Consider the following 23,070-nt stretch of genomic DNA (forward strand, 5'->3'; position numbering starts at 1 on the left):
TCCTCAAAGCCTCCTTATTCTCCCGTTCGTTCTCACCACAGGACTACTATCCTGATTTCTAACACTATGACTTGTGTTGCCTATTTCTGAACATTATTTAATTATTTTTACTTTATAAATTATGTTCATTTTCTTACTAGTATAAGGAAATCCAAATTATTTTCGTGTATTGTCCTTGTATATAGCAACACTGTTAGGCTCACTCATTTTAGAACTTAAACCACTGTATCTCATTTACCAACCCCCCTGGCCCAGCCTTGTGCTGACTGCATTACTGTGGCCTGAATTTTAATTTTAAAATGATTTAAAATACCTAAGACATTACAAATATCGTTTTAGACAATGAGTAGTCTTTTATATTTTGTCATGTGTACGTTTTTTGCCACGCTTCATTCCTTCCTGCATTTCCTTGTTTGTCTCGGATCACTTTCCTTTTAAGGATTCACTTTAACCTTCCTTTGAGTCTGTCTCATTTTTTTTTTATTATCTTTATTGGAGCATAATTGCTTTACAATGGTGTGTTAGTTTCTGCTTTATAACAAAGTGAATCAGTTATACATACACATATGTTCCCATATCTCTTCCCTCTTGCGTGTCCCTCCCTGCCACCCCTCTAGGTGGTCACAAAGCACCGAGTTGATCTCCCTGTGCTATGCGGCTGCTTCCCACTAGCTTTCCATTTTACGTTTCGTAGTGTATATATATCCATGCCACTCTCTCACTTTGTCACAGCTTACCCTTCCCCTTCCCCATATCCTCAAGTCCATTCTCTAGTAGGTCTGTGTCTTTATTCCTGTCTTACCCCTAGGTTCTTCATGACATTTTTTTTGCTTAAATTCCATATATATGTGTTAGCATACGGTATTTGTCTTTCTCTTTCTGACTTACTTCGCTCTGTATAACAGACTCTAGGTCCATCCACCTCATTACAAATAGCTCAATTTTGTTTCTTTTCATGGCTGAGTAATATTCCATTGTATATATGTGCCACATCTTCTTTATCCATTCATCCAATGATGGACACTTAGGTTGTTTCCATCTCCTGGCTATTGTAAATAGAGCTGCAATGAACATCTTGGTACATGACTCTTTTTGAATTATGGTTTTCTCAGGGTATATGCCCAGCAGTGGGATTGCTGGGTCATATAGTAGTTCTATTTGTAGTTTTTTAAGGACCCTCCATACTGTTCTCCATAGTGGCTGAACCAATTCACATTCCCACCAGCAGTGCAAGAGTGTTCCCTTTTCTCCACACCCTCTCCAGCATTTATTGTTTCTAGATTTTTTGCATTCTGACTGGTGTGAGATGATATCTCATTGTAGTTTTGATTTGCATTTCTCTAATGATTAATGATGTTGAGCATTCTTTCATGTGTTTGTTGGCAGTCTGTATATCTTCTTTGGAGAAATGTCTATTTAGGTCTCCTGCCCATTTTTGGATTGGGTTGTTTGTTTTTTTGTTATTGAGCTGCTTGCAAATTTGGAGATTAATCCTTTGTCAGTTGCTTCATTTGCAAATATGTTCTCCCATTCTGAGGGTTGTCTTTTGGTCTTGTTTATGGTTTCCTTTGATGTGCAGAAGCTTTGCAGTTTCATTAGGTCCCATTTGTTTATTTTTGGTTTTATTTCCATTTCTCTAGGAGGTGGGTCAAAAAGGATCTTGCTGTGATTTAGGTCATAGAGTGTTCTGCCTATGTTTTCCTCTAAGAGTTTGATAGTTTCTGGCCTTACATTTAGGTCTTTAATCCATTTTGAGCTTATTTTTGCATATGGTGTTAGGGAGTGATCTTATCTCATACTTTTACATGTAGCTGTCCAGTTTTCCCAGCACCACTTATTGAAGAGGCTGTCCTTTCTCCACTGTACATTCCTGCCTCCCTTTATCAAAGATAAGGTGACCATATGTGCATGGGTTTATCTCTGGGCTTTCTATCCTGTTCCATTGATCTATCTTTCTGTTTTTGTGCCAGTACCATTATGTCTTCATTCCTGTAGCTTTGTAGCATAGTCTGAAGTCAGGGAGCCTGATTCCTCAAGCTCTGTTTTTCGTTCTCAAGATTGCTTTGGCTATTCAGGATCTTTTGTGTTTCCATACAAACTGTGAAATTTATTTTTCTACTTCTGTGAAAAATGCCAGTGGTAGTTTGATAGCGATTACATTGAATCTGTAGATTGCTTTGGGTAGTAGAGTCATTTTCACAATGTTGATTCTTCCAATCCAAGAACATGGTATATCTCTCCATCTATTTGTATCATCTTTAATTTCTTTCATCAGTGTCTTATAATTTTCTGCATACAGGTCGTTTGTCTCCTTAGGTAGGTTTATTCCTAGATATTTTATTCTTTTTGTTGCAATGGTAAATGGGAGTGTTTTTTTGATTTCACTTTCAGATTTTCATCATTAGTGTATAGGAATGCAAGTGATTTCTGTGCATTAATTTTGTATCCTGCTACTTTACCAAATTCATTGATTAGCTCTAGTAGTTTTCTGGTAGCATCTTTAGGATTCTCTATGTATAGGATCATGTCATCTGCAAACAGTGACAGCTTTACTTCTTCTTTTCCGATTTGGATTCCTTTCATTTCCTTTTCGTCTCTGATTGATGTGGCTAAAACTTCCAAAACTATGTTGAATAAGAGTGGTGAGAGTGGGCAACCTTGTCTTGTTCCTGTTCTTAGTGGAAATGCTTTCAGTTTTTCACCACTGAGGACGATATTGGCTGTGGGTTTGTCATATACTGCCTTTATTATGTTGAGCAAAGTTCCCTCTATGCCTACTTTCTGCAGGGTTTTTATCATAAATGGGTGTTGAATTTTGTCGAAAGCTTTCCCTGCATCTACTGAGATGATCATATGGTTTTTCTCCTTCAATTTGTTAATATGGTGTATCACAGTGATTGACTTGCATATATTGAAGAATCCTTGCATTCCTGGAATAAACCCCACTTGATCGTGGTGTATGACCCTTTTAATGTGCTGTTGGATTCTGTTTGCTAGTATTTTGTTGAGGATCTTTGCATCTATGTTCATCAGTGATATTGGTCTGTAGTTTTCTTTCTTTGTGACATCCTTGTCTGGTTTTCGTATCAGGGTGATGGTGGCCTCGTAGAATGAGTTTGGGGGTGTTCCTCCCTCTGCTATATTTTGGAAGAGTTTGAGAAGGATAGGTGTTAGCTATTCTCTAAATGTTTGATAGAATTTGCCTGGGAAGCCTTCAGGTCCTGGGCTTTTGTTTGTTGGAAGTTATTTAATCACAGTTTCAATTTTAGTGCTTGTGATCGGTCTGTTCATATTTTCTATTTCTTCCTGATTCACTATTGGTACGTTGTGCATTTCTAAGAATTTGTCCATTTCTTCCAGGTTGTCCATTTTATTGGCATACAGTTGCTTGTAGTAATCTCTCATGATCTTTTTTATTTCTGCAGTGTCAGCTGTTACTTCTCCTTTTTCATTTCTAATTCTATTGATTTGAGTCTTCTCCCTTTTTTTCTTGATGAGTCTGGCTAATGGTTTATCAATTTTGTTTATCTTCTCAAAGAAACAGCTTTTGGTTTTATTGATCTTAGCTATCGTTTCCTTCATTTCTTTTTCATTTATTTCTGATCTGATCTTTATGATTTCTTTCCTTCTGCTAACTTTGGGTTATTTTTGTTCTTCCTTCTCTAATTGCTTTAGGTGCAAGGTTAGGTTGTATATTCGGGATGTTTCGGAAGGTAGGATTGTATTGCTATAAACTTCCCTCTTAAAACTGCTTTTGCTGCACCCCATAGGTTTTGGGTTGTCATGTCTCCATTGTCATTTGTTTCTAGGTATTTTTGAATTTCCTCTTTGATTTCTTCAGTGATCACTTCGTTATTAATAGTGTATTACTTAGCCTCCATGTGTTTGTACATTTTACAGATCTTTTCCTGTAATTGATATCTAGTTTCATAGTGCTGTGGTCGGAAAAGATACTTGATACAATTTCAATTTTCTAAAATTTACCAAGGCTTAATTTGTGACCCAAGATATGATCTATCCTGGAGAATGTTCCGTGAGCACTTGAGAAAAATGTGTATTCTGTTATTTTTGGACGGAATGTCCTATAAATATCAATTAAGTCCATCTAGTTTAATGTATCATTTAAAGCTTGTGTTTCCCTATTTATTTTCATTTTGGATGATCGGTCCATTGGTGAAAGTGGGGTGTTAAAGTCCCCTACTATGAACGTGTTACTGTCGATTTCCCCTTTTATGGCTGTTAGTATTTGCCTTATGTATTGAGGGGCTCCTATGTTGGGTGCATAAATATTTACAATTGTTATATCTTCTTCTTGGATCGATCCCTTGATCATTATGTACTCTCCTTCTTTGTCTCTCGTAATACTCTTTATTTTAAAGTCTATTTTGTCTGATATGAGAATTGCTACTCTAGCTTTCTTTTGGTTTCCATTTGCATGGAGTATCTTTTTCCATACCCTTACTTTCAGTCTGTATGTGTCTCTAGGTCTGAAGTGGGTCTCTTGTAGACAGCATATATATGGGTCTTGTTTTTGTATCCATTCAGCCAGTCTGTGTCTTTTGGTGGGAGCATTTAATCCATTTACATTTAAGGTAATTATCGATATGTATGTTCCTATTCCCATTTTCTTAATTATTTTGGGTTTGTTATTGTAGGTCTTTTCCTTCTCTTGTGTTTCTTGCCTACTAGAGAACATCCTTTAGCATTTGTTGTAAAGCTGGTTTGGTGATGCTGGACCCTCTCAGTTTTTGCTTCTCTGTAAAGGTTTTAATTTCTCCATAAAATCTGAATGACATCCTTGCTGGGTAGAGTAATCTTGGCTGCAGGGTTTTCTCCTTCATCCCTTTAAATATGTCCTGCCAGTCCCTTCTGGCTTGCAGAGTTTCTGCTGAAAGATCAGCTGTTAATCTTATGGGGATTCCCTTGTGTGTTATTTGTTGTTTTTCCCTTGCTGCTTTTAATACGTTTTCTTTGTATTTAACTTCTAACAGTTTGATTAATATGTGTCTTGGCATGTTTCTCCTTGGATTTATCCTGTATGGGACTCTCTGTGCTTCCTGGACTTGATTAACTATTTCCTTTCCCATGTTAGGGAAGGTTTCAACTATAATGTCTTCAAATATTTTTCAGTCCCTTTCTTTTTCTCTTCTTCTTCTGGAACCCCTATAATTCGAATGTTGGTGCGTTTAATGTTGTCCCAGAGGTCTCTGAGACTGTCCTCTGTTCTTTTCATTCTTTTTTCTTTATTCTGCTCTGCAGTAGTTATTTCCACTATTTTATCTTCCAGGTCACTTATCCGTTCTTCTGCCTCAGTTATTCTGCTATTTTTCCCATCTAGAGTATTTTTAATTTCATTTATTGTGTTGTTCATCGTTGCCTGTTTCATCTTTAGTTCTTCTAGGTCGTTGTTAAATGTTTCTTGCATTTTCTCTATTCTGTTTCCAAGATTTTGGATCATCTTTACTATCATTATTCTGAATTCTTTTTCAGGTAGACTGCCTATTTCCTCTTCATTTGTTAGGTCTGGTGGGTTTTTATCTTGCTCCTTCATCTGCTGTGTGTTTTTCTGTCTTCTCATTTTGTTGATCTTACTGTCTTTGGGGTCTCCTTTTTGCAGGCTGCAGGTTCGTAGTTCCCGTTGTTTTTGGTGTCTGTCCCCAGTGGCTAAAGTTGGTTCAGTGGGTTGTGTAGGCTTCCTAGTGGAGGGGACTAGTGCCTGTGTTCTGGTGAATGAGGCTGGAGCTTGTCTTTCTGGTGGGCAGGTCCACGTCTGGTGGTGTGTTTTGGGTTGTCTGTGGACTTATGATTTTAGGCAGCCTCTCTGCTAATGGGTGGGGTTGTGTTCCTGTCTTGTTAGTTGTTGGGCATAGGGTGTCCAGCACTGTAGCTCGCTGGTCATTGAGTGAAGCTGGGTGCTGGTGTTGAGATGGAGATCTCTGGGAGATTTTCACCGTTTGATGTTATGTGGAGCTGGGAGGTCTCTTGTGGACCAGTGTCCTGAAGTTGGCTCTCCCACCTCAGAGGCACAGCACTGACTCCTGGCTGCAGCACCAAGAGCCTTTCATCCACACGGGTCAGAATAAAAGGGAGAAAAAATAAGAAAGAAAGAAAGCAAGAGAGAGAGAGAGAGAGAGAAAGGGAGGGAGGCAGGAAGAAAAGAAAGAGAGAAAGAGAGAAAGAGAGAAAGAAAGAAAGAAAGAAAGAAAGAAAGAAAAGAAAGAAAGAAAGAAAGAAAGAAAGAAAGAAAGAAAGAAAGAAAAAAGAAAGAAAGAGGATAAAATAAAATAAAGCTATTAAAATAAAAAATAATTATTAAGAAAAATATGTTTTTAAAAAGGAAAACAAAAAGGACAGACAGAACCCTAGGACAACTGGGGAAAGCAAGGCTACACAGACAAAATCTAACACAGAAGCATGCACGTACACACTCACAAAAAGAGGAAAAAGGGGAAAAAATCATAAATCTTGCTCTCAAGGTCCACCTCCTCAATTTGGGATGATTCATTGCCTATTCATATATTCCACAGATGCAGGGTACATCAAGTTGATTGTGGAGCTTTAATCTGCTGCTTCTGAGGCTGCTGGGAGAGATTTCCCTTTCTCTTCTTTGTTTGTACAGCTCCCAGGGTTCAGCTTTGGGTTTGGCCCTGCCTCTGCATGTAGGTCGCCGGAGCGCATCTGTTCTTCACTCAGACAGGATGGGGTTAAAGGAGCAGCTGCTTCGGGGGCTCTGGCTCACTCAGGCCGAGGGGAGGGAAGGGTGCGGATGTGGGGCGAGCCTGTGGCAGCAGACGTCGGCGTGACGTTGCACCAGCCTGAGGCGTGCCGTGCGTTCTCCCGGGGTAGTTGTCCCTGGATCCCGGGACCCTGGCAGTGGCGGGCTGCACAGGCTCCCCGGAAGGGAGGTGTGGAGAGTGACCTGTGCTCGCACACAGGCTTGTTGTTGGCGGCAGCAGCAGACTTAGCGTCTCATGCCCGTCTCTGGTTTCTGCGCTGTTAACCGCGGCTCGCGCCTGTCTCTGGAGCTCCTTTAAGCAGCGCTCTTAATCCCCTCTCCTCGCGCACCAGGAAACAAAGATGGAAGAAAAAGTCTCTTGCCTCTTCGGCACGTCCAGACTTTTTCCCGGACTCCCTCCTGACTAGCCATGGTGCACTAACTCCCTGCAGGCTGTGTTCACGCCGCCAACCCCAGTCTCTCCCTGCGCTCCGACCAAAGCCCGAGCCTCAGCTCCCAGCCCTGCCCGCCCCGGCGGGTGAGCAGACAAGCCTCTCGGGCTGGTGAGTGCCAGTCGGCACTGATCCTCTGTGCGGGAATCTCACCGCTTTGCCCTCCACACCCCTCTTGCTGTACTCTCCTACGCAGCTGCGAAGCTTGCCCCCTCCCCCACCCACAGTCTCCGCCCGCGAAGGAGCTTCCTAGTGTGTGGAAACCTTTCCTCCTTCACAGCTCCCTCCCACTGGTTCAGGTCCCATCCCTATTCTTTTGTCTCTGTTCATTCTTTTTTCTTTTGCCCTACCCAGGTACATGGGGGGTTTCTTGCCTTTTGGGAGGCCTGAGGTCTTCTGCCAGCGTTCAGTAGGTGTTCTGTAGGAGTTGTTCCACGTGTAGATATATTTCTGGTGTATCTGTGCAGACGAAGGTGATCTCCATGTTTTACTCTTCCACCATCTTCCTGTACTCTGTCTCATTTGTTAAAAAACAATAAATATTTATTATCTCACAATGTTTCTGTGAGTCAGGAATCTAGAAGAGTTTAATTGTGCAGTTATGGCTCAGGGTGCCTCATAAAGTTGTAGTCAAAATATTGATCAGGGCTGCAGTCATCTCAAGACTTGACTGAAGCTGTAGAATCTGCTTCAAGATGGTTTACTCACAACGTGCTAATTGTTGGCAAAAGGTCTCAGTTCCTTCCCACGTGTGCCTCACCATAGGCTGCTTTACTGTCTTCATGACATAAAGGCAAGGAATCGAAGAAAGAATAGTGTTTCTTTAAATTTCCTTGGGTCATTTTTCTCTAGTCTATAAAATCTTTATTTTACCTTTGTTTTTGAAAGACATTTTCTCTAGGTAGGTTGACATTATTTTCTTTCTGCACTCTAAATATGCCATTCTACTGTCTTCTGGTTCCATCATTTCTGTTGGGAAATCAGCTGTCAGAGTTGTTCCTTTGAAAGTAGAGTCTTTTATCTCAAGCTGATTTTAAGATTTTTATTTATCTTGGTTTTTGACAACCTTACCATGATGTGTGTACATGTTGTTTTCTTTGTATTATCTTGAGTTTTCTGAGCTTTATGAAGTTTCATCAGTTTTAGAAACAAAAGTTTTGACCACTGCTTCTTTGGATATCTGCTTCTGCTCATTTTCTCTCTCTTCTCCAAAGACAATTATGTTTTATCCCTTTTGTTATGTTCATTTCCTTTCTCTTCCCCTGCCCCCAATGTTTTACTTGATATTTTTATTGACTTTTATTTCAATTTACTAATGATATCTTCTCATCCAAAATGGATTTTTAATTTCACTGAGTTCAGAATTTCAGGTTTTATATTTTTCTGCACTAGTTCCATTTGATTCATTTTGCACACTGCAATTATATGGTGAAATTCTCCATTATTTCATCTATTTTCTTCTTCTCCATTTTCCTTAACAAGTTAATCATGCTTGTTTTAAAGTCTTTTCCCTCTAGCTGTAACATCTGGATCACCTGTAGACATGCTTCTATGGAATTTCTTTTCTTTTGAGTTTTCAGTTACATATTCATGTCTTTTTGTATGACACTCAATCATATTTCTGACTGAATGTTAGACATTGTAAATTTTATTAAAGGTTCCAAGTGATGTTATCTCCATCAGAGACGGTTTATCCTTTCCTCTGTTAGTCAGGTAGATTAAAGGGACTGATGAGCTTATCCTAGTCACCAACTGAGTTAAACTATGCTGCAATTTTGTTAAGATTTGAGTGTACCCCTGGTTTTCTTGTGTTTCTAAAGTATGGATCTCCAAAACTTTCAAGAGACTTTAGCAAGTTTTTTTTTTTTCTCCTTAGCAGTGAGAAATTGGGGATTTTTTCTACACACTTCATAAGTTTTGAACTTAGATCTTTAGGCACTCATCCACAATTACTTCAGAATTTGGGACATGTCAAGAACAGGAAATCGGCTATGAAATACCCAGTTTGTTACTTGAATACTACATAACTGCCAAAAGCTGTTCTGATTTTTCAGGTCCTAGGAAAAGCGTACCTGGATTTTCAACTTCTAATTATGTCCTGATCAGTAAGTGACCCCAGGGAAAAAAAAGCAACTGCATATAATCAGTGTAAATTCACTACTTCTTAGAGGTCTTTCCACTTCTGCCCATGAACCCCCTTCCTGGGAAGCCTCTGTGTCCTATGCACAGGAGACCATAGCCTATTCCACTGTGTTTTCCTCAGTGGAAACATTTTAACTTCTGCTCTCCACAGATTCTTATCTCAGCAAACTTCTAGAAGGGTAAATCAGACTTGATCTGCGGGCTTCTCACATCTCTAGGCTTGTCACTCCACATACACATTCGCCTGCCAAATAGTCTGGTCTTCTACCTAGGCCTAGGTCATATTCTTAACCTCTAGCCTGTGGCCTAAATCTACAGTGCCCCCAAGGGCATCTCTAGATTTTTCACTCCCTCTGGTCCTTATTGCTTTCACAGCTCTATACTGCTTTAAATATATGATTTCCATAATTATTCAACTTTTCTAGTTTTCCATAGCAGATGCTATGAACTACACTATCCTACTCTGAAGTTTAAAAAATACGTTGTTTTTAAAATTTACTATAAAAAATTAAAATTACAATTTTACAATCCTTACTGACTGCCTATTCTAATAACATTATCATATTAAATGTACCTTTTTTTTTTTCCTGTGTGAGGTCAAAATATATTACAGATTATAGAAATAGAAGCCAGGGTAGATTTTAAAAGGGATTTTTTTTTTTTAACAGAAGAAAGATTTGGGCCTAACGAGACAGTAGCAATGAAAATAGCTCCTTTGTAGGTGGAAAAGACAAACCAAAGTTATCAAGTTAGAGTGAAAATTTATAAATATAATTAATAAAACTGAGGACAATATTCTTGTAACAGCAGACTCTAGGATGAAGATAATGATAAAGTAGAAGATGATAATGATTAATATCCAAGGCAATCAGTATTTATTGAATACTTATTATGTGCCAGGTACTAAATAAAACATTTATGTAGATTAGAATGAATATATGTAAAGCACCTGGAAATATTGCCTAACTCATTATAAGCTTTACAAGAGTGTTAGTTGCTGCTATTACTACTACTACTATTATTATTATAGTATTTATTCTTCACAATAATTCTTTAAGGTAAAAATCATGACTTTTATTTTACCTAGGAAAAAATGGGTCCAAGAGAGGCTAATAACTTGCCCCAAATCATAAAGCTAGTAGGTTACAGAACAAAAATCCAAAACCAGATCCGTATAGCCTGAAGTCTATGCTCTCAATCACTATGATACTTTAGGGGGATCTTGTTAAGGAAAAAAAGAACATTTGTGGCTTTAAAGAACTTATGCAGATATAGTCGTGTACTTAAATATCTACCATATTCTTTTTGAGGTTTTTTCGTTTACACAAAGGCTTTACTAATCTGCTGCACAATTATATAGGAATAAAAACCAGGCCTATATACAATATCTTCCTTTATTGCAATCATCTCTCCAATCTTAAAATATCATTTTCTCCACTTGATACAGAAAAAACTTAAATCGAAATACACTGTAAAATATCAAAAATGCCAGCTTATTCCCACTGGATTCCCATGAATAATGTATTTAAAATCACTTATTAAGGAGAATATTGTACCTAAATTTGTTAGTTAGTGATATAGGCTAATGTCAATTTTATAATCTCAAAATATTTCTAGTAGCCCTAATAAAACCAGAACTATAACATTTAAGACAAGTTTCATAAAATGATTTAAACAGGCAAAGTAGGGAACAATAAATCTTTTATAATTTGCATAATTTCATACCCAAATAAAGCCTTGGTTTAAACTTACTCTGAATGATATCTGCAATGGACAACAATGTAATACATTCACACAAATAAACTATAAGAGTACATTTTGTGGTAACTCCCTGGTGGTCCAGAGGTTAGGACTCCATGCTCTCACTGCCGAGGGCCCACGTTTAATCCCTGGTCAGGGGAACTAAGATCCCACAAGCCACGGGGCATGGCCAAAAATGAGGGGAAAAAAAAAAGAATACAGTTTGTGATAATTCTGTTCCAACCTCTACTACATACTTATTATAGAAAAGGGCATATGGTAGCCTTACTATTTTAGACCAACTGTAAAAAAAAAAAAAAAAAAAAAAAAACTGAATTAGTAAAAAAAAAAAAAAAGAAATTGTAGAGTATTTTAAAAAAGATATGTATTCTATTTCTTTCAATTATATATGGTCTTTAGTTGCCAACAAGTGTCTCCAAGTTCAGAGAGTTTTAGCATGGTTTAATAAATAAACAGTATATAATTAGCAGGAGCTATTCACACACAATTAACATACTATAGTCCTTAAAAAGAAATGGTCTTCTTAAATAAATATGTAAATGTCTATGAAACCTTACTTGTGCTCTAATTTGCTCAGTCAAGTTTTCATAGATAATAAAAAAAAATAAACTTCACTTTACATGTTGATGAAATATTCTTGAGAATTTTTTCAATTCAGTCCAAACCGAATGAGCTATAAAATACTGCTGGGATAAGCCAAGCTTATTAGTTAATTTAGGTTTAATAATTAATGCTGTGCTGCATATTAACTTTAAAATTTCAAAGTAAGAGTATGTATTTAAAGTCGTATTTTAAAACTAGAAAGAATATTAAAGTTCCTACCTCTAATTCTACGTCAGCTCGTACATACTGTCGGGTCTTTGGATGATTAAGGAGGTGTAAAATTGTAGTAATGAGAGCCTCATTTATTCGACTTAATTGGCAATCGATCACATTTTTCAAGATGGTGTTTAGTCCACCTCGAAGGGCCACCACCTCTGGATTCTGAAGTGCTAAAATAAAAAAGAAAAACTTAATATATTATATAGGGGATAATTAATAAAATGTAATCAGAAATCTGGGATTTTAATACTTAATTTGCTTTCTGACTTGAAAAACTTTCCAGTCAATGACATTTAAAAGGACACGTGGATAAATTACCTAATAAGAGTCACTGAATATACTTTCCAAAACTCTGATTTGTTTCTTAATGTCTCTGAATTTTTTCATATCTTTTGTTCATGTTTTACTGAATGGTTCTTCTTTCCTATCAATTGCAAGGAGTTCTTTATATAATGGGAATATTAGCCTTTTATCTGTTTCAAATCTTTTATCTGATTTGTAACTTAACTTTAGATTTTAAGCTCAGAAACTCCTCCCTTACTTCAAATATCAGGCATTTTCTCTGTATGCACGCACACCGACGTGTGTGTTTTAAATGAGTTCATGATTAACATTTCAGTTTTCAATCTGTCAGGAAACAGACTTTGGCTTAATATTGATAAGCTCATTTTTTCCCAAATGTTTATTCAACTATCCCAGCATGCTTTCCAAACTGATTTTCATACTTTTGATATACTGAAGTCTTCTATGTATCAGGGTCTGCAACCCTTGATTCTTTTTCATTTTTTTCTCCCTTAATAAGCCAGCTTAACTTCTTTAAAATATGAGAAAAAAATCTTTGCCTTCTCCATTTAATCTTTTTCAAAAATGTTTTTTTTTCCATAGTTGAATTTTTCCTGTTTATTCTGGCTGAACTTTAGATTTAGGTTTCTTCTCCATTTTTTCTAAATTGAGGTATAATTACTTACAGTAAAATACACAGATTTTAATGGTACAGTTCAATAAATTCTGAACAGTATCTATACCCCTGTAACCAATAGCTCAATCAAGGTATGGCACTTTCATCATCCTAGAAAGTTCCTTCACACCACTTTTCAGTCTCCCTCCACAACAAAGGCAACAAATATTCTCATTTCTACCTATAGATTAGCTCTGCCTTCTTGAAAATCAATTAAACAAATTGAAATGTACCCCCTAAACACACACACACGTCTTCCACATTTCTTATTTCTATTTGTTATATATCGTTTTCTTGTCTATTTTGGAAATAGTATCATTTTTTTTCCATTATGTTTACTGATTATTGCTGAAACACAAAATAAATCTATTAAATCTATATTTTCAGGTTTCCACTGTACTGAATTACTGAAGTTGTTCTTCAGTTGATTCAGAGTTTTCTAGATATATCATCTACTATGTATGATGCCTTCTTTCCAATATGTAAAACTGATTTATTATTTTGTCTTGCTAACCTGGTTAAAACGCTAATTAAGAGCTTTTAAAATGATGTAGTATTTGTAGAGATCCACTATTAAGAATATGATTGGTGGACTTCCCTGGTGGCTTAACAGTGGTTAAGAATCCACCTGCCAATGCAGGGGACATGGGTTCGAGCCCTAGTCTGGGAAGGTCCCACATGCCACAGAGCAACTAAGTCCGTGCGCCACAACTACTGAGTCTGTGCTCTAGAGCCCGTGAGCCACAACTACTGGGCTTGCATGCCACAACTACTGAAGCCCATGTGCCTAGAGCCCATGCTCCGCAACAAGAGAAGCCACTGCAATGAGAGGCCCACGCACTGCAAGGAAGAGTAGCCCCCACTCGTCGCACCTAGAGAAAACCTGCGCTCAGCAACGAAGACCCAACGCAACCATAAATAAATAAATAAACAAATTTATTAAAAAAGAGTATGAGTGGTGATTTGAGATGAATATTCTACAATGTTAACATAGTAGCATTCTAATTATTTCATTTTATGTATGCATGTATTTGTGTGTATGTGCGTACCTGTGTGTTTATGTATATAAAATGCTAGTTTCATTTAAATTAAAATTGGTAAATTTCCATATTTTTAATGCTCTCAATTAGATTATACTATATGAGAATTATTTGTTCCTTGAAACAATTTTTTTAAGACAAAACTAACTAAATGACTCTTTTTGGAGGCAATTAATTCATCAAGTACTTCTATGGTTTTTGATCCATCACGTGTTCTACTCTTTTGAGTCAACTGGATATTAAAATTTTCTCTGAAAACCCATTCATTTCAATAAGATTTTCAAATATATAAAAAAATTATCTCATAATTTTTAAAACTCCTATTAATTCTCTTTCTCATTCTATTAATCTTTTCTCTGACTTTTGCATTTTTCAAACAATAGTGTATGTTTGCCTGTGTATCATTTTTTCTTCTTCCGTTAACACAGATTAGATTAAATAATCTATCTTGTTCTCTAAGACTCAGAATCATTATTGCTTTCCTCCTGCTTATGTTAAAATTTATTTTTTTTCTTCTTTTTCTATTTCTTGGGTTCGCTCACTTATTTTCATTACTTTTTGCTTAATTATAAAAGCATCTTATAGTGAGAAGTTAACTCGAGTATATAACTTTCCAGGCATCTCATACATTGACATGTAGTCAAATTTTTATTATTTTTCAAAATTTCCTTAATCAAATTTCTGACTTTTTCTCTAAATCAACAGGTATTGTGGACAGTATTTTTAGACTCTCAATGATAAGGCTTGGCTCTTTTGTTTCTTTAAACTTTTGTTATTCATTTATTTATATCAAGAGTGAATGTAACCTATACCACTTCTGCTTTTGGTGGGGAAAAATATTATCTTCTCTTGTCATTAAAAATTATATTTCTTTGGTTATAAGTGAGGTTGAACTTTTAAAATACTTTGACTAGCCATGCATTTCTTTGAGGATTACTTATTTTTCCTACTGATCTGTATATAAGTAAGTTCTTTACCTGTCATGGTAAAGAACTTATTTATTACATTTATTTTTTTCTTTGTTCTGGTACTACATGTTTTCTTATCTCCTTAAAATAAAATCTACAGCTGCTGAAATCTGTTTGATTTCTTTTGATAATTCAAAACTCCTTTTCCTTACGTGATCAGATAGTCATCCATTCCCCCCCATATTTTCCCCATTTAACTCTTAAATCCTTTTTCATTTAGAATTCTTTTTAATGTAGAGTGAATTGTTGTTTTGCACTCACATCAAGATACAATGTGGTTAATTAATGTCTGAGAGCCAGACTGTAAGAGATTTTATTCTAATTACTGGAATCTGGACAATTCCTATATATTAAATTTCATGATGAGTAAAACTGTAAAATTTATAGAATTTTAATGTCACTTTGAAATGATCTGTTTAAACAACAAGTCCACTACTTCCTTATCAGAAATGTCCTACTTTTTCCATATCTTTTTACCAATACCTAAAGAATTAATGTATTAAAGGCATTAAAAAGTGTTATATATTCTTTCTAAAATACTACATTTTCATTACTCAAAGAAAATTCTGACCTAGTTCACAGATAATGGCAATGCATGCTCGAACCATTCTATCTCTTTCTTGGAGTCCATCATTTCCAACTGCTATTAATGAGTTGGCCACAGAGCTAGGAAACAAGGAAGCATTCACAGTAATCATCTGTAACAGGGAGAAATCAGAAAAAGAAGTTACTTCATAATGCATTTTTCAAACCTATTTTATTCAGACTGAAGTGTTTAAGACCGTAGAATATTTATAAGATCCAGGCACTAATTTTAATCTTCTCCTTCAAATGAACATGTCAAAGGACTAATATAACTAATAACTGATGCAATAAATGTTAATAATCATTACCATGGAAAAAAGTGTTGGCTTTTTTCCCTAATAGTCCAGACTATAAATTAGTTGACTACCAAGATATAATGTTTCTGAGATTCTAAGCTCCTCTAGGATAGGAACACTATTTTAAACAACTTTTCAGTAACTAGACAAAGTAAATCAGTGGTGACAACACCTGCAAACATACTACTGTACTACTACATTCCTGACTCCTTCCCCATTTATTATCACCACTACATCCTATCAATTTACCTCATTAACTCAACTCTTTCCACCATCAAACTCTGATTTGGGTCCTCATTCTTACTTTGATTGCTGCAACTGATGTCTCATCATCTCCCTATGTCTCTCACTTGTTGCTATACTGAAAGGCAAACTTCATAATCCATTATCTATTTTTTTTAAAGTCCCCATTTTCTTTTTGGTTGTTATGGGGACTGCCCTCAGCTCTTAGAGGTTGCCCTCAGGTCCCTGTCATGGGCAGCTCACTCATGGTTATTTGCTACTTCAAGGCAGGCAGCAGTCTCTCCATAATCTATTTTTAATATTTCAAAAACTATGATGGAAACAGTATGTCTCTGGTGACAAAAACTTTTGTTGAATCTCATTTTAAATGAAAAGTTTAATTGGCAATAACATATTTGGAATACGGAAAACAGATAACATGTATCTTCAGTTTGGAAAACAGAAAGAAAAATTATGTACTTAATTACTCTTTAATAAATAAAAGACTATTTGGTAGATGAAGTATTTCAAAATAGCAGGTCCTTGGAGTGGGAGTAGAAGAAAATGTTTTATTCTGTTTGGGTAGTGATAAATACTGGGGATAATTAATCTGTCCTGGGTGTTACTATTTATAATCCTGTTGAAAAATAAGACTTATACTCTGACAAAATTAGGGGACACAATATAACTAAACTAATATCCAGTTAAATCCTATAGAGGTTCAAAGGAGAGATCTATATTGGATAGAGTACTTGTAAATGGTTTACATCATTTAAGCAGCATTATGTGATATGACAAGTTTCAAATGAAATTATAGAATACTGTTCCACAACCATAAAATAGATGTCTAATAACCTTAGAATCTACAAAAACTTTCACATTTGTTTCTAAACAGTATTTTTCATTAATCAAAAATGTTGGAGAAGAAAGAAGAGGAAAGGGAAAAGAGGTATAAGAAACTGATCTTCCTCAGTGAGAAAATTCTAACTTATGATATTAATTTGTATTTTAATACTTACTGATCTATTATTATACTTACAAGGGGCTTGTAAGAAAAATTCCCAAGACAATAAGACGTATGTAATGTATTTTAAAAAGAGTTGGCTAGAAGCCAGACCAACCGGCTTCCAGGGCCAAATCTGCCATTAATAAACTGTTACCTTGGCAAACCAATCCTCTCTGTGCCTTAGTTTCCTCATTTGTAAATGAGGATGTATAGGATCCGATGATTTCTAGAATTTCAAGTATAAAATTCTATTCTATGAGTCTCAAGTGTAGAGCTATGAAATGGATATCGGTAATTTAAAGTTTTTACAAATGAAATCACTCTTGTTATTTTTCAGGGAAAATATACACAAAGAAACTCTTAAATTCTGTGTAAATCAGAGAATACTTTTCTTGTAAATCAGTGAGTAATCAATGAGGGAAAAGTCATAGAATTTAGTCTCTGCTGAAATAAAAGTTTAATCATCTTTTTTGCATGATAGAACAGACATATATAAAACAAATCAAAGATCATAAGTAGGTAATAAATTTGTAGAACTGCTATAAAAGAATGAGAGAAACACTGAGTTCTCTAAGGGAAATATTTAAAATTTCAGCTGAGACTGAAAGATGAATATAATATAGAAAGGGGTGGACATGAAAAGAATAGGATAGAAGCAGTGATCACAGCAGTGGTGGAGGGCAGCTTGTCTACACATATAATGGCATAATGAGACGGGTCGTAATTGGTTGCCCCAAAAGTGGGCTCTGAATGCCAAGATAAGCAGGTTGTGCTTAATACCAAAAGGATTTGTGGGCCAGTGTAGGTTTGGAAATTTGGAGAACTGGGCTTTTCACGCTGGCTTTGACAATATCTTGCTGTGTATCAAGGGCAAGTGATTCCTTTAAATGAATCCCTTTCAGCTATAAAAAAAAAAAATCTGTGATATATTAATCTCGTATTGCATGAATGTAGAAATGATATATGAAGAAAATAATGGCTTAATTAGGCAGGCAGTAAGAAAACTTTAAGTTGGATAAAGAGTAGCAAGAGCTGACTAGTGTGAAAATAATACAGATAATGAGAGAGACAAGAATCAGGAAGGATTGCCTGGATTAGAGCAAGAAAGAGACATGAAAAAATCAGAGACATTGAAAAAAAACCAAGCAAACAAACAAAATCTCCTAAATGAATGAAACAGGTGAAAGAGAAGAAAAAGTAACATGAGTATTCCTTAATTATTCATAAAGCAAGTTATCCTAAAGCAACAAATGTTTTTGCTTTTCCTTTAAAAAACATTATTACTTTCACAGAAAATTTTAAAACTGTTCTGAACGCATACAAAGAATCCACAGTGACCTAGCAGTTATATTATTAACATTAATTTCTACTAGCTCAGTTGCCAAGATGTTGCTGGAAAAAAAGAAATATGTGCTTCAATTGTTAAAAGTATTAGTGAAATTATAGTTCCTCTGGCCAATAGAGGCCACTGTTCATTCAGCAACCTTGCTTTCCCTTTTACTCTGTTTTTAGCTAACCCAAGGAGGAATCCTGTGACATAACTCTACCTTTGAGCCTGTATTTTACCACCAGGTACAAGCAGTTTTCCCGCCCTTGAATCCACAAATGATATCTGCCTTCTTCAAAAGATAACAAAATAAAATTACATTTTTGTTATGGCATTTCTGAATTGTTTCAAGGGTCTGTTTATTTTTACTGGGCTATTTTATAAATTACACTGTAACTTGTACAAAACACTGTACAAAACAGAAATAAAACATTTAGTGAATAATTCAAAGAAGCTGAATTTAATTTAATCCATTTGGGGTTCTTTTTTCATCTGAACGCAGTTTCTAAGGCAGCAACTCTCAAAGTGTGGTCCAGAAAACTGAGGGTCCTGAGGATATTTTCAGATTCTGCAAAGTGAAAACTATTTTCGTAGTAATTCAAAGACATTATTTGTCTTTTTTACTCTCACAAGTACATATGGAAGTTTTCCAGAGGCTCCACTGCATGTGAAATCACAAGAGACTGAATACAAAAGCAAATATGACAATCCAGGTACCTTCTATCAGGACAAACACTACAGAAATTTGTATAAATCTAAAATAATGCCACTCTACTCATTAACTTTATTTTTGGAAAATATAGTTATTTTTATAAAAATATGTTATTTATGTTTACTTGTAATGAGTTTGTTATTTTTTAATATGTTAATATATTTTTAAATTTCTCACTTTTAATTCCTAGTATGATAAATACTGACATATATATAACTCAAATAACCAAAGAGTTATTCTAGGTTCTTCAGAAACAAATTTTGTTTTCTTATCTTGAATTCTCAAAATCATGCAGTAGAAGAGGTTGTATGTATAAGTAAAAATCATAAACCTAATTTTTATATTTAAATATGAAGAGTCAAATCACGGTGCCAACATAACAATTTACCCTATAACAAACATTTTTTAAATCTATCTCCAATATCACTCTTAACTAGAACTGCAAACTTCTTTTAAGACAACTCATCCATTTACTTCTTCCTTACTATGCTCACCTGTGGGTACTATTACTAACCATAAGCTGAACAACTGGAAGAAAAAGGAAAAAGAGGAGATCTAGTTAATGCACAAACTCAACAGTCTGCAATTCTGGAGCATGCACTGTATTCAAAGGTGGGAAAAAAGGAGAAGAGCTAAAAAAGTTAACTGTTAAATAATCTTAGATGTTTTTACATTAAAACAAACATATACTGCATCAGTTTTATGAATTTTTAAGATGAAACATGATACTTTATGATGAAACATGATAAAATTCTTACACAAACTGTACCCTAACCAAATTAACTCTCAGTTTACTCTATTCCTCTGCCATTAGGGCATCACATCACATTAAATAACAATAAAAAAAACTCCTGGAAGGCCTCTCTCATTAGAAGCATTATGGATTATCCTCAACACCCTCTCTTGGAGAGTTTAGATTTTGACCTTTTATCCCGTACAATGGCCTGAATTGTTTATTGCAAGTGCCTACTGATGTATCCAAATTCATCTTCAAAACAATCAGCCTGTAATTATTTTTGACATTCATTTAATAGAATTAACTCCAAGCATATAATTAAGAAAAAATAAGGGTTGGGGGCAAGTAATCCTCTTTCTCCAATAACATATAAAAGCAGTAATTTCATTTATATGCCTACTGCAGGAAGAAATATTCTTTACAATAAACATTTTATAAAAAATACTGACCTAGCTATACCCACATAGAATAATTACACAACATATTTCTGCTTATCTTGAAGTTTTAATACTTATTTAACTCATATAATTTTAACAAAATAAAAATGTTTAATGAGAATTCAGTCTTTCAATTTTAATAGAAAGATTTCACAGTCTAAATCTAAAAATGTAAAATGCTTAACATGAAAATCATAAATCTGCCTTTACTCTCAGACATAGAGCCTACCTTTCTGACTAATCGAAGTGCTTGTGTCCTCTCTACCTCGTTGCTCTGCTGTATGTCAATGCACCTAAATAATACATAAAATATTTAATTATTGATAAAAACCTTATTAAACAATTTTTTTGTATAATACCATGATCAGACCCATGTTCATGTCAATATAGTATTTGTAAATGTTAATACAAGTTATTTTTCAGTACCAGCAAATATTTATTTAATATCTCTAGTGATAAATACTTATTATAATAAAACATTTCAAAACTATTTCACTTAAAACTCCAGGAAAGAAGAATACAGTAAGCAATTTATAGAATTATATATATCTATACAGAAATAATAAACATATTTATAAAGCAAAATATCAGAAATCTACTGAAAAAATATTCACTTATCTTTGATAAAGTTCACAGATACTTTATTAAAATTGTGAAGGAGAAATATTTCCAAGCCTATGTTTCAGTTTAATTGTGATTTTAACCAGAGCCTAAATTTTACATTATAACTAAGTTAAAAGTCTTATATTAGCCACAATAATTCTATTTTACCAAAATATAATTTGAAATGTGACTGTACTTCAAAAGTTAATGCTCATATATCACTTAACTGACATTTCTCTATAAAATTTACTAAATTATTCAATTTCTAAAGAATCTTTGGTATATGTGGAAGAATAATTCATTTTTACTTATGTTTAGACAGTTCACAATTCTAATCAATACTTTATATATCAATACATAGATAGTTTGCTATTCAAAAGCATTTCTGCTATCTGAATATAATTAATCTAAAACAACTTTAATAAGAAGCAAATAGACATATAATTTCATTTCTGGCCACAACAGATCAGACCAATCCTCCTGCCAAAAATAACTATAAAGGCTAAATATAGTACTTTGTAAAGCAACTGTTAAAAGGGCAATGGATAATAATCCCTGGAAAGACAAGCACAAGCTCCATATCCACTCAGGCTTTGTCCCTGGGGACACCTGCCAAGCCCCAGTTTTAGGGGAACAGAATCCTAAAAGAAAGCAAAAATCTTCCTGTACTGGAGAGACAGACTGAACTTTAGGGCAACCAAAGTGGCTGGGACTTGAGGGGAAAAAATCTCAAAGAAAAGAAAATAGGAGTATAAGCAAGAATCTGTGTGCCATCCCCTTTCCAATGCACTTGCCAATTTCTATGTTGTACGAATGCAGAGTTAAAGTCCAAGAAACCAAGCAAAAAGCTACTGCTGAGAAGCCAAGGAACTGAGCAGAAATTTTAGCAGGTACATAATATTCTAAGAAAGATGTTAGGGCTCAAGGCTGCTCGGGATGAAGAGGTTCTGCTAAATATCTACATTTTCACTTGAGACTCCATATAGCCACTTCCTAGAGCAAAGGCAAAGGAAAAAAAAAACAAATTTTAACACAATCAGTGTGATAAGCCAACATTCCAAAAATAACATGATCCAGAGCCAAAAACTTTTAACATACAATGTTCACATCCAATCACATATAATATGAGGTATGCTTTAAAACAAACAAAGGGTTGAGTAACCAAAAACCAAGGAAAGAAAATGATAATAGAAACAGAACACAGGTGATTCACATACTGGAACTGTCATAAATAACTATGATTATTATGCTCAAGAAAATAAAGCAGAGACCTAGAATGTCTAAGTAAGAGTAAAATATAAATCACAGAAATACAATAACTGAAATTAAAAATTCAAGAGACTGAGGGCTTCCCTGGTGGCACAGTAGTTGAGAGTCCACCTGCTGATGCGGGGGACACGGGTTCGTGCCCCGGTCTGGGAAGATCCCACATGCCGCGGAGCGGCTAGGCTCGTGAGCCGTGGCCGCTGAGCCTGTGGTCCGGAGCCTGTGCTCCGCAACGGGAGAGGCCACAACAGTGAGAGGCCCGCGTACCGCAAAAAAAAAAAAAACATGTAAGTAGAAAGTAACAACACTGAAGCACAAAGATTAACAACTACAAAGATTGAAAATACAGTAAGGGCATTAGAGACATGTGGCACAGTGAACAGATTCAGCACTCTATAGCTGGAGTACCAGGGGATAGGAGAGAAAGTAACAGGAAAAAAAACCTTTAAAGCAGCCAAAGGAGAAAAAGAAGCAACAAGAAGAGACAACTTACTGTTCAACAAAAAAAAAACAAAATCCAGAAGACAATAACTTATTTAAAGCATTGAAAAATAGTAACTGGTCAAAAAAATACCCTTCAAATGGGAAGGGAAATAGAGGATTTATAGACAAATAAAATATGAGAGAATTCAACTCCAGTATACCTACACTATGAGAAAATAGTAAAGGAAATTCAAGAAAGTGACCCAAGATAAAAGGGTGGAAATGTAAGAAGGAAGAATATTGGAACAGGTAAATAACATAGGTAAATATCACTAGTTCCAATTTAATACAATAACAGGACTATCCTGTGGGGTTACAAATATATGTAGAAATAAGGCAGAGGGGAGCTGGTGGTCAAGCTGGAAGAGGTTTCCTGCATTGTTCTGGCTGTAATAAAAATGGTAAACCTTAACATATCAAGGATAAATGTAATCTCTAGGGCAACTGCTAATAGAAGAAAAGGCTTTAAAACCAAGACATTAACAGAAGAGGAAAAAAATTCTTGATTATTCCCAAAGAAACAAAAAAGGAGCAATGCA

General features: G+C 35.3%; 1 protein-coding gene across 6 annotated transcripts in view; it reads right to left on the reverse strand.

Moving 5' to 3' along the window:
• RICTOR (RPTOR independent companion of MTOR complex 2) overlaps positions 1 to 23,070 on the reverse strand; it is a 127,684-nt gene that overhangs the window by 53,790 nt on the left and 50,824 nt on the right. For all 6 annotated transcript variants that reach the window (XM_030882067.2, XM_030882064.2, XM_030882065.2 and 3 more), the window contains 3 exons: positions 20,409 to 20,472; positions 15,430 to 15,556; positions 11,893 to 12,062 (listed from right to left, as the gene is read on the reverse strand). In XM_030882067.2, the coding sequence (XP_030737927.2) occupies positions 11,893 to 12,062; positions 15,430 to 15,556; positions 20,409 to 20,472 (361 nt within the window). The remainder of the gene's footprint in view (positions 1 to 11,892; positions 12,063 to 15,429; positions 15,557 to 20,408; positions 20,473 to 23,070) is intronic.

This window comes from Globicephala melas, chromosome 3 (assembly GCF_963455315.2).
Source record: "Globicephala melas chromosome 3, mGloMel1.2, whole genome shotgun sequence".
Taxonomy (NCBI): Eukaryota; Metazoa; Chordata; class Mammalia; order Artiodactyla; family Delphinidae; genus Globicephala; species Globicephala melas.